We start from the raw sequence: 12,538 nt of genomic DNA, 5'->3' as shown, positions 1-12,538 counted from the left end.
GGGCTGAGAAAAACTTTAAGGATTTTTATGCGAGTTACATTTAAAGTGTGTCCAGGTGTTTGGATTGTGCGATAAACCGGGGTACTTCCGTGTGCATGTAAAATGGAAATCCAGGAAAAGTAAACGCAAGTCACTTTCTAGGGCAAAATTCGTCTATTGCACATGTAAACATAAAACATAAATAGGTGTGTGTGCCTCAATATTGTGTCGACGAGATAGTAATAAACCCCAACCGAAAGACTAAAATAATCAAATTGATGTAGACTACCCATTGATGACTTTTTTTCTCTCAAAAAGCTTACCTTGAGTGACGGAACACAAAACAACGAAAATATAAACTTGGATTAACATCGTCCACGATACCTTAACGGTGAAGTGTTTACTACTTTGTCAACGTGAGGTTTTATACGTCCATCTGTCAACCGCTCTCACATTTTGTTAGGCGATTAATTAATGGCTAATGGCTATTTCGCCAAGAACAAAGCATTAAATATCCCAGTTGGATTTGATAAAATTAAAAGGGTGACGGATCTTACAGCCATAGTACAAATTTAAAATGTTATTAAACCAGTGATGAAATCGGCTTGATTAAAGTTGTTAATAAATGAAAATTGGAAAACCAACCACTTTTACTTCCTCATTCTTCATCAAATCATAATATGCTAGCTATGTGCGCTAAATTGGGCGTCTTATGATGTTATAATGCACTTCTATCTGATTTGTTATGATCCGAAATGTTCATTGAATGTAACTTTCAGGAAAAAAACCCCTATTTCTTGTTAAGTAAAATGAGAAGTTGATGATTCCTCTTTTCTACGTTGAGGTGATGTTAAAAACCAGGTGAAAAATGGAGTTTACACTTTGTAGACGCTAAATCATCTCCACCAATTATTATCATAGTAAATAAATGTTATTTAACTGATTAAAATTATTATCATACCATAATTGTTATTAAATGATTAACTTATTATCCTTTGATCTGACAAAACTCCCCGGGCAAAAATTGTTGATCTTCTATACCTATCCGTATACAAAATCGAAAAGATTACCAGTCTATAAAAGTGTATTAGTCTAAAAAATAAAGCTGTGACCTATAATACATACGGATTTAACTTGCCTTTATTGCAATTAGGTAACCGCAATGAGGGTATTTTCCAATGCAATTCCCCCTTGTCAATGGTGCATGACGAAGGGTCTGTCAATTTAAGTGTCTAGTCGGATGGGGTCTAACTTCCTACATTTTTTCTGCACCGACTGGGCTAATGAAGACGAGTATGCGGCATACAATGTGTTATGGGGACAATTTCCCCCGGACAGTGGCGCTACGGCCTACTCTTATTTCGAATTCCAACTGTCAAGAGTTCTTTTACGTGTACACGGGACTTACGGTATGCGTCTCATCCGAACGAGTAGACACTCCCTTACTAGGGAACCACACTGGAAAAGCCCAATGAACTTTCTCGGCTAACACGAGCATAGAACTGGTTAGCGAGTTTGAGTCTTATCCGGCTCGGCTCCCCGCCTCCCCCTGTGCACGAGAGGTTCTTGGGGTAAAATAATGCACGAGGGCAGCCTTTAAGGTAAATATAATAATAAAACAGAATACATATAATTTAAATTTTAATAAACAAACAAGGTTTAATATTCGCAATATGTGCTGAAAAAAAAATATGCTGTTTTTGTTATCGCATTATGTGCTAAAAAGAATTTATGCTTGGGTTTTGTTCTCGCAAAATATGGTGAAACGAATGAACATTGTTTTAGTTTTAAAATTGAATTCAGGTATTATGAGAAAAGAATATCACGCTTTCGTCAGCTAATTTACACAGTAAGGTTCATCTGCTGAAGTTCGTAGGTAAAACGATCCTCGGGATTGTTTCTTTGAGTGGTATCCCATGACAGCACAACCACTGCCACAACTTGTACATTGACCGTTTTTAAAGTTGGACCAAGAACTACAGGGAAAGGAGTTAAATGTACACCCTCCATTTATAGATTCTGTGAAGAGGTCGATCGCTCTCATGTGGCTACAGGCAACATTGCCGATCAATTCTGTTAAAAGAATGGAAAAATATTTATAATATAATAATGTAAATTGTTTTCCGAGAAAATATAACTTAAAATGATAAGTATTCTTTGAATTTGTTCAAAAATAATATTGACAATTTCAGTGAATTTTATATGTTAAGTTTGTTTTGACCAAAGAAAATCTTTGTCCTCTATAGATAAAGATAGTTTTGTAATGTAACCGATTCTGCGTTCTGCTGTCGACATAGTAAACCAAAATGAGTAAACAGGTGGACTTCCGCGGATGTTAACCTCCTAACACAGAGATGCGCCCAATGTGACGTTATAAAGAGGGCGAATCAATTGTAATCAAACTAAGGGGGATAACTCCCGGTAACATAACCTCAATTCTCTGCCCATTGACTGCAATGTTAAATCCATGATATTTCTTGAACTATAATATTCTTTAACTATTCGATGATCTTAATCTTTATAACCACTAAGAGATCAACATGTCGCAATCCTCTGATATTGAACATTTCGATTTATTGCTGGGGTTGACGCCATTTTAGTAGAGTATCATCCTAATTCATGTATCTTTACTTCCTCATCCTTCCGCCTCAAAATCATGAATATTCACAAAAACCTGACAGAAAGTAGAAATCCAAACACTCTTCTCAAAAGGCGCCATTCACATTGGGAGAAAGGGGGGATTGCTATAAGAAATCAGCGGAAACAATTATTAGTCCATTGGCGCTTTTATGTATACCCTGCTTGATATGGCGTACATAATCCCGAGAAATGCAGTTATTCAAAGGGTTTAGGAAAGAAGGCAGCAATACGAATAAAAGCACCCGGGAAAGAGGCGGTATTATGTATGAGCTAGCGTGCTGGAAACCACTAGTATGCATACTTACTGTTAAAATTACCAGTAAGGAGCTCTAAGAAGATACCACCAGTATTTTTACATCCGGGTTGATCCTTTCCACCATTAGGATAAAAATCCGCATCTCCAACAGCCTTAGCCATACCAAAAGCTGAAAACCATAAATTATGTGATCAGTGGAGTGTATGCAATTTGCCCGTTATCATTAGTCCGAAATGAAATGGGTTTTACTTTTCCGTATGAATTGAGCTAAATTTTGCCAGTGCAGCGGCAATACGGCCTACTCTTATTCCGAATTCCAAGGGTTCCTTTACGCAGATGTCAGTACACGGGACCTGCACCCTGAAAAGAGTAAACTGCGTCGGAAATTACCGAATAACTAGTTGTCGGATTAGTACTGTCTGTCAGTAGGGCATATATATAACCACCGCGATGTTGGGGACAATCTGTTGGGCTGTATAAATTACCACAGATCGTTGATGAAAATTGCCTCCAAATAATACTTCGTGTACGCAGGCCATACTATTACAGGAAAAATTATAACTTAAAGTAGTGTCATTCACCGCTATCAGTGCCCACGCATGCTGATGAAACGTCTAATTCTACGAATATGTGGAAAATTCTAATCAAATCATTTTCTACGCATTTTTGTTTAGTATCAGATTTAAAGTGTTTTTTGACAAAATAGTTTCAGAATTTATTACTTTATTTTTAGTATTGATGGATTGTTGTTCGCAAAATCATGATTCGAGATAACAATATAAATTGTATTGAGGAAGTAAATTCAACTTATTTGCGCTTTTAAACAACATTTCGTACCTAAATGAAGAAGTGTTTCGCCGTCAGTATGTATTACATCTACATAGTCAGCATCAGAAGGATCCAATCGGACTGTGACATCATAGTTTTCAAAACCCAAACCAGCAGGATCTAAACCAGTTATTCGTCCCAACCCTGGTATAATTTCTCCAATATATCCAGCAATATGAGAACCCAGACTGTGTCCAATGACATAAACATTGGAGTAACTGATTCCACCAACTGACTTCAGATCTTTGATAAGTTGAGCAGCCACAGCACCAACTACTCGTGCATTAGCCACTGCTTTAAAATAATTTGACTGAGCAGCGCCCTTTTGCCAATCAATAACGACGACATTGCCGTCTTCCTGGAATACAATAATGATATGATGAGACTAAAATAATGAAACCAACAATGCCCATGTAGGAAAACTATAGGTCATGTATACAAAGGGGTTTAAAGGGGAAGGCCAACGATTTTCAACAAGGTTTCCATAAATCTTAAATATATATTCATATATAATTCCCTATGTAAAACAAGCAAAAATGTTTTTGTTAACGAGAAATTAATTTTTATTAAAATCGGAAGTGACGGTATGTTACCCCCCCCCCCCATAAATTCGTGTTTATAATATCCTAATAAACAGCCCATTTGATCAGATTTGTGTCCAAAGGACAACGCGTGAACAAAATACAGCAGTAAACATACAAATCTGTATGCTTACTATAGAGACCAGTGAGCGTGTTGAACCAACTACATCACTTCCGGTTTTAATATATATTTAAGATTTATGGAACCTTGTTGAAAAGCGTTGGTCTTCCCCTTTAACATCGACTAACAAACTAGGCCATTTCGAGACTTAACATGCCTAGTTCAGTGTAACCTTCAGTGGTGTAAATTAGTGCACAACATTCGTCGACCAATCGCAGATTCCGACCATAGCTAAGTAGCCATGTATACAAGAATTCGGTATTCAGTTATTGTGACACCACGGGCACGGGATCAAACAATCCTTCGAACCGAACTAAAATGAAATAGGGTTGAACGTCCCACTTTTCTGCTCCGACTGGGCTAAGGATGGTGGGCGTACGCCATAGTGTACTAGAGCGAAATATTGATTGGGCCAGAGGGATCAGAACGGTAGGACGTTAAGTCCCATTTTATTTCATTCTTTTTTCAATTCTTCAGTAACTGACATTATCCCAGCTCTGTGTATAGCAATAGAGTATGGCTATACCATGTTTAACCACATGGCCATATGTACCTGACGATCTTCAATGTGTTACATTTTCTGCCAATTCATGACATTCACGTCACATAAGAATGATTAACATTTACCATTTTAGACCTTTACTCTCATTTTACAAGTCCGTTTTATCTCATTTTTTCGGTCTTCAAATGGTGAATATTTAATCCTGTATTGAATTCGTCCTAATCATATAGGACCCCGTACATCTATAACTTAACAGATCTTCCTTAGAATATTATCTTGACCCGTACCCCTATAACCTATCAGCTCTTCCTATGCATGTATAGGTCCCCATACGCCTATAACCTATAATTCCTCCTACTTATATACCACCCCGTACGCCTATAACCTAACAACTCATCAACATTATATACCACCCCGTACGCCTATAACAACCCCTTCCCAAAACAGAGTCGCAGAAAGGCTGTTTTATGAACCTCAAAAATTATTTATGGCTACGATGAATGGGGTGCGTGTCGGTGTATTGTACAGAAATACTAGAATTTACAAAAACTTACAAATTTCAGAATTTCGTCGACAATTCGCTGAATCCATGGTGAGCTTTTATCCATGTAGCCATGTATAATGACAATGGTTTTAAAACCAGAATAGAAATGGCTATTGCTGATACTAGAATGGTCATTTACTCTGATAGTTTGACCTTTTCCTCGTCTTGTGTTCAGTGAAAAACTGATACCTTGCTTTTCTGGTGAATCGGGTGTGTTGCCTTTGGAGTTGTCGAATGGTTTGGCCGTAGAGAAACACCCGTACGTTCCGTAGCAAACTTGCTTACTTTTTGACCACCACCACCCTAAAACAAAGATACCAAGGATTACATCAACAATTTTTAAATACATTTATGGTAATGCAAGGAGCTACCACCTCAATTCGTATTTCAAATATAAACGAACTACCCACGCCTTGAGAAGATGTCCACTGCATGTCTAATATTAAAATTTGGTTTTCTAATTATATATTTTTGACTTAAATTTTTATGGCTTGCATTTTTAATCGATTTATTTTTATTACTCTGCTCCCAGTTTTTTTTATCCTCCTTTCAATTTTTTTTTCAACTATTCAAGATCTGGAAGCACTCAAACTTCATATGAATTTTAAAATATTTTAGAATTAACTTACCCTGGGTGACTGAACATAGAACAAGAAAAAAGCCAACTTTGATCAACATTGTGTGATTTAAAACTGGAACAGGATGTTGTAGTAGGTTAGCACGGTCTATTATACCCTGGCTGTCAGCTGCCTACACATTTAGTGTCTGATTAATTAACGTTACGTATGAATTAATTGATGAATAATACTTCCGTGACGATTATTAGCTTTCCGACAAATCAAAACGGTATATACGCCCTCCTTCCTATTTCTAGGATCTCAAAATTGGCTTCCTTGTCTGTACCGGTATCGGAAATGTATACAGCATTTGAATCAGATCCTCAGTATAAGTACAAAAATGCAGGGTGAAATCTCGAGGTGATAATCAACCGACATTGACTGTAAATATTGCTTCAGGAATAGCCATTGTTATTGACTAAAACATAGATTTGTTCATCTCAAATTAATTCGAGCCTCAGTTTTATAAGGGATTTTTTTTTTTTTTTTTAAAATCTTCTTTTTTGATATTTTCAGTTTTATTAACCTATTGCCACAAAACTAAAAATTTCAGTTACGGATTGTGAACACAATATTAAAGCCACACTGCAGAATATTCTTCTGCGCTCAGGTTTATGTAAAATCAGTTTATTAATTATCATGATATGTCCTCCCCCTTCTTTACCAGAATTTTTATTTCTGCTTAAATATAAAAGTGGCACCATTAAAATTATGCTGCACCTATGGTTTATCAACAACTTATTTCTGTTCTAGATATTGATAGTGGGTTTAAAAGGGACCTTTATAAATATTATCAAGAAAATCAATCTTAACATTCAAAATAAATTTTAAACATTCTTTGAATAAATACTGAACCAAAGACAAATCAAAATCAGAATTTTTACTGATCGGCGAGGATCGCTCAAGTCAGAATGGCTCTAAAAAGTTGATTAACATGTAGCATTAAAAAATACGAACTATTATTTAGATTCAGTGAACTGGTTTTGATAATAGATGATATCAGCTTTTCAGCAATACACTTTGTTCTAAACACTACGCACTAACTAAAGACTATCAATACCACATGTATATATTTATATAATCGAAATTAAGATAACTTGTAAATGCCATAGTAATGATGCCGTGTGTGTAGACCCAGTTGAAAGGTATATAACCACCAGTTTATTGGCAGAGAGAAGAGACGCAGGCGGGAGAGGAGTGGGGAGAAGAGAGGAGAAGAGACCGACGAATGGGCTCATCCTAGTTCAGCCGAGGCAGAAGGGCGCAATGGTTGAAATATAGTCATATACTATTATAATGTACCGTGTTGATGTTTGATTTATGTTCGTGTGTATTTATGTTCCTCTTCCCGAAGTAAATAAATATTATATTTACTAAACTGATTTCTGTTATCACTAAAATAGTGTTAAGATCAATTACTTGGCAACAATGTGAATTTAAATTGTCATTTGTTGTACACACATTAAGTAAATTGAGTTTCACAGGAACAGAAGCAATTAGTTTTGCCACGTTTTACGGGCATATCAATAGTGATGTCGATTTTAATCAAAATGCTTCAATAATTGTCATTGGTATGCGAGCTTAGTTCGCCTGAAGCTAATAATAGCGCGTGTGCTATATAAATTGTTTATTTATTAACAGGACAAGCCCACAATCAACGATACTTTTAAGTATAGCTTAGAACACTGTGGTCATTTGAGAGTTAAACGATGAAATGGATAATCTAAACTTGGTTTCGATTGTCAAGTACTGTTGCCACGATAATCTACGCTACATTTCGTCAAAACGTCAAGCATTCATAACTTCGCTCAGAACAAAAGCTTTTGAACAGTTTGTCTTTGACCATGGTCCCAACCATACTGTTATGTGTAATTTTTATTTCAGAATATGAGTTTCCCATATTAGACTAAATGTGAATAGATTCGTTAACATTGTGATGTAGAAACGTATCGTTTCCTGTGACACATGCTTATTAAAGATAACAATTTACTGACATAAGATATATTTCCGTTACGCGAAGAAATCGAAAAATCACCGTGATTCAGCTCTTCCCTAGTAAAAAGTAAAAAACGTAGGCGTTAAATTAGATTGGCCGAAAAGTGACGTCGAATGTGTATAACAGTCCCCTGAAATTCCTAGGCGACTCGCAGCGAATGGCTCTAAAAAGTTGATTTACATGTAGCATTAAAAAAGATGAGTGTGACAAAGTGCTTAATTTTTTATTTTATATAAATATATTCTAAAAAAAGACTAATTTCCATACACAGGAGTTTCTTTTCAAAGAAAAAAATCATACCATCAAAATGACAATACAAGTGCTACAATTTTAAAACAAGCGTAGCAACCGTACGCTACATATCATTTTATATAGACCGTAAATAACTGATGGTCATATATTCTATCAAGCTAACAGTGAGGCTGATGTCCCCCACCGATATCCCAAAATAAATAGATGACACATATTAATTAATCGCACATTTATTTTTTTCAAAAGTATCGAGCAATCAAACTATACACTAAGTTTTATCACTCTCTTTCAGATAGAACCAAGATTATCTTGTCCCAAAGCATCTACCAATGAATTTGATTAGCTCTGTTTAGCTTTAGCTTAAAATATTAATCATTGAACACAGTCAAGACATTCACCTAATGAACATCTACGTCAAGTTTAAACATTCTGCCCCAATTAAAAGCAGAGTTGTTATGTTCCAAAGTCTTGACCAATCAAATTGCTTATCGCCCCCCCGTCTTCATTAGCCCAGTTCGGAGCAGAACACTAGGATGTTAAACCTCATTTCATTTTATTTCGCTTATCGCTCCTTAGCCTAAGCAGAAAATTTTCACCATCGAACTTAGTGAAGGTAATGATATAATGAAACTATATTCGGAGTTTCATCGCTCCAACTTCATTATAACCAAAGTTATCGCGCCCCAAAGCATTAACCAATCAGTTTGCTTATCTCTGTTTACCGTTAGCAGACAACATTCATCACCGAACTCCATCCAGGCATCCAAAGTCTCAACTAATCAAAATGTGTATTTCTCTGCTTAGTCAAGGTATTGATGTAATAAAGCTATACACCAAAATTAGAACTAAAGTGATGTGTCCCAAAGCATCAACCAATCAAATTGCTTATCCTATGCAGAAAATTCTCATCTTCGAACTCCATCAAGGCGTTCACCTAATCGACACCTACGCAAAGTATGAACATTCTAACGCAATTAGAATGAGAGTTATTGTGTTTCAAAGTCTCGACCAATCATATTTCCTTTCAATCTGCTTACCCTGAGCAGAAAATGCTCATTATCGAACTTAGTCAAGGTGTTGATGTAATAAAACTATACACCAAGTTTCATCACTCTCACTTAATTAGAACTAAAGTTATCGTGTCCCAAAGCATCAACCTTTCAAATTGCTTATCTCTGCTTAGCCTAAGTAGAAAATGCTGTCCTTCGAACTCCATCAAGGCATTGACCTAATAAACACCTACACCAAGTTTGAACAGTTTAAACATTCTAGCTTAATTAAAAAGAGTTATTGTGAGTGACGGACAGACGGACCAACCCGTTTTAATAGTCTCCTGCTTTCTTCGAATGGCGGGGGACAAAAAAAGTACAAGACAGACATACTGGTATGAAAAGGACAGAGACTAATTTCCATAATCAGGATTCTTTTCTAAGAAAAAATCACACCGTCGAAATGACAGCACAAGAGCTACAGTTTTTAAAAAGCAAAACCGCATACGTACGCTACACATCATAAATCAATAGAGACTTTTGGCAAGTGGAAGTTTTCCCATCCTTATAACGTATCCGTATCGTCACGTGATACGTTGCGTTAATTTAGTTTTAGAGTTTTGGCAGATTTTCGCGCCGGGTACGTATGGGTAGCTGAGCTGAGCGTAGTTCTGTTACAGCATAATGGCAGTTATCTACCAAGATCAACATCAGAACTAGTCAAGTATCTAGCCTTCAAATTCCTGAAGGGAGTGAAGTCTTTCGACAGTCGCTGAGTTATTTAAAAAAAATAATTAAAAATTAGTGTCGAATCTTATTAAAAATCTTCGACTTTTTTGGTTTCACTAATGTATCATTTCAGAAAGTATATACCCCTTTTACAGATTTGTAAGGTCCCACAGGTCCCGGCTCCCTAAATTTAGCATGTAGATCAACCAGCTTGCAGACAGACAGGAAAAATATGAAAATTCCGCGAACAGCTCAACAAAAGTAATGATTAAATTCCAGTCTTTGCCATGGTTAAAATCACGTCAAATATGTACTTTCGTGTTCTAGGATACACATCAAAAGTAATGATTAAATTCCAGTCTTTGCCATGGTTAAAATCACGTCAAATATATACCTTCGTGTTCTAGGATACACATATAGTCATAAAAACGCTACGGCACAATATTTCAGCGTCTAAAAGTAGCAAAACAAAGACGACGATGTTATACGGACCTTTTCCGTATGAAAGCTGTTCGATACGTGCTGCCGTATCCGTGTGCCGTATCACGTATGAGAATTACACACGCATTGATTACGTCACACACAAAATCGTTACGGTGCGCGATACGGACCAGGAATTTACGTTTGCCAAAAGTCTCTAATATGGTCACACGGGTGTATGGACATTATCAAACATAATGTGCAATTTCAAACCTAGTTCAGGGTTTGAATAAAATCCTACAGACAATATTTGGGGTTTATAAGGCTTACCATAAAATTTGATTTTTGAGGATAGAACCATTTGGACATCTTTTTTTTAAATGGCTCAAAATATGATCGGCTCCCATTATCAAGGGAGTTAACTCTTACTGACAATACAAGTTACGGTTCTTGGTTAATTTTGCTCTGGAACGAATACTTATTTCTGGATTCTTCGGGTTTTTTTTAAAGTACGTACAAATAACGTTTGTATGCATGCACAGCACTAGTCGCTGCCAGGGCTGGGGTAAATAGTTTCACCGGTGGTACAAGACAGGTGATTTTGGACGGGGACCCGGAACTGCTGCTGGGACTAGGGTAGGCTAACGACCAATGATGGGACCTGGTTCTGGCCCTGAGTTCTTGCCGGTGCTGGGGACTGGGATTAGCCTACTGCCGGTGCTGGTTGGTCATGCAACTGGTTTGGAACATTATTTTGATCTAACTTCCAAAATTTTATTTAGATTAACACAAAAATTCAGCTACATTAGGTTAAGTCTATGTAGCAGACATCTTAAAAGTTTCAAGTCTGTACCACAAACACTCTTTGTTTAACTGGCACTCAAAAAATGTGCTCTAAACGAGCTCCCCGGTGCTGCAAGCACATTTGGATCCGGCGGGCAAAGTTCTCGATGATCCTCCCACATTCTTCCCTTGGGGTCGCTTTTATTGCTGCTGTGATTGCTGCCTTCAGATCAGGGATAGTCTGGGGGTTGTTGCCATACACCCTTTCCTTAAAGTATCCCCACAGATAATAATCGGGGGCGTTCAAGTCCGGTGAATGCGGCGACCACTCCGGGTCACACCTGCGGCTGATCAGTCGGTCAGGGAAACGCTGCTGTAGCCATGCCAATGATTCGTTTGAGGGTGGCACCATCCTGCTGGAACCACTGGAGGTCCCCGACGACCCCTCTTCGTTATTCAAGTTTAGGTGATGAACGCTTTTTTTGTGTCACCCGGTACATAAAATACTTAAAATTTCGCTCTTCAAAATAATCGGAGAGTGATCTCCCGTTTCAAATAGACACAATTAACCAGTCGCTTAGTGAACAAATCGAATGCGAGGGCCAAATCTACTTGTTATGACCAACTCAATTTTCGTCAAGGTCGCTGAGATGTAAATAAGGTTAGGACACGTGATAGTTGGCGAGACAAGCATTCGGGCTAGGTCCAGGGTAAAGGTTCGGATTAGCGCTAGTACTGTAGATCTCGTGGGCTTCGACAAAACTTGAAGTTGGCCTTATCAACTAGATATAACCGAATGCGGGGGGGGGGGGTGTACAATTACGTCACGGATGTTTTCTTTAAGTACAAATTGATTTTTATTTGGTTTTTACATCATTAAAACCAAAACCCGGGCGTCAACCATGGGGGGAAAAAAGAATTTCAAGAGAATTGTTAAATATTTTGTGCTACAATATCAATAAACACCTCCTGTTTAGAATTTATCGGACTGTTATTGTCCATATAATACCGCAATCTCTGCCTCTAATGGTTTAAGCTGTATCAAATGGACAATAACAGTCCTCAAAATTCTAATCTGTTGGTGTTTATCTCCTAATTGTAAACTCAGTAACACTACATCAACATAGGGATACGAATTTTGTTACGAACAGTAAATAAAAATAAGTCGGAAGGAACTCTATTGCATGTCTGGTTTTCTGTTAGCCAAACTCATGGTTATATAGCGTCTAACAATAGGGAAAGTGGATAGGAACAACTTATAAAGAACTGGGTCTCAAAACACAAGGACATCATTACATGGA

General features: G+C 37.2%; 1 protein-coding gene across 1 annotated transcript; it reads right to left on the bottom strand.

Moving 5' to 3' along the window:
- Positions 1-1,607: 1,607 nt before the first annotated feature.
- Positions 1,608-6,235, bottom strand: LOC126818647 (inactive pancreatic lipase-related protein 1). The gene is made up of 5 exons (XM_050546172.1): positions 6,081-6,235; positions 5,462-5,754; positions 3,713-4,061; positions 2,925-3,044; positions 1,608-2,052 (listed from the first exon to the last, which is right to left on the bottom strand). The coding sequence occupies exons 1-5, from the start codon at positions 6,127-6,129 to the stop codon at positions 1,817-1,819; spliced, it is 1,047 nt and encodes a 348-aa protein (XP_050402129.1). The 5' UTR covers positions 6,130-6,235; the 3' UTR covers positions 1,608-1,816.
- Between the last annotated feature and the right edge of the window lie 6,303 nt (positions 6,236-12,538).

This window comes from Patella vulgata, chromosome 4, assembly GCF_932274485.2.
Source record: "Patella vulgata chromosome 4, xgPatVulg1.2, whole genome shotgun sequence".
Classification (NCBI taxonomy): domain Eukaryota; kingdom Metazoa; phylum Mollusca; class Gastropoda; family Patellidae; genus Patella; species Patella vulgata.
Note: the sequence above shows the minus strand (reverse complement) of the source record. Positions and strands in the feature narration are given on the sequence as shown.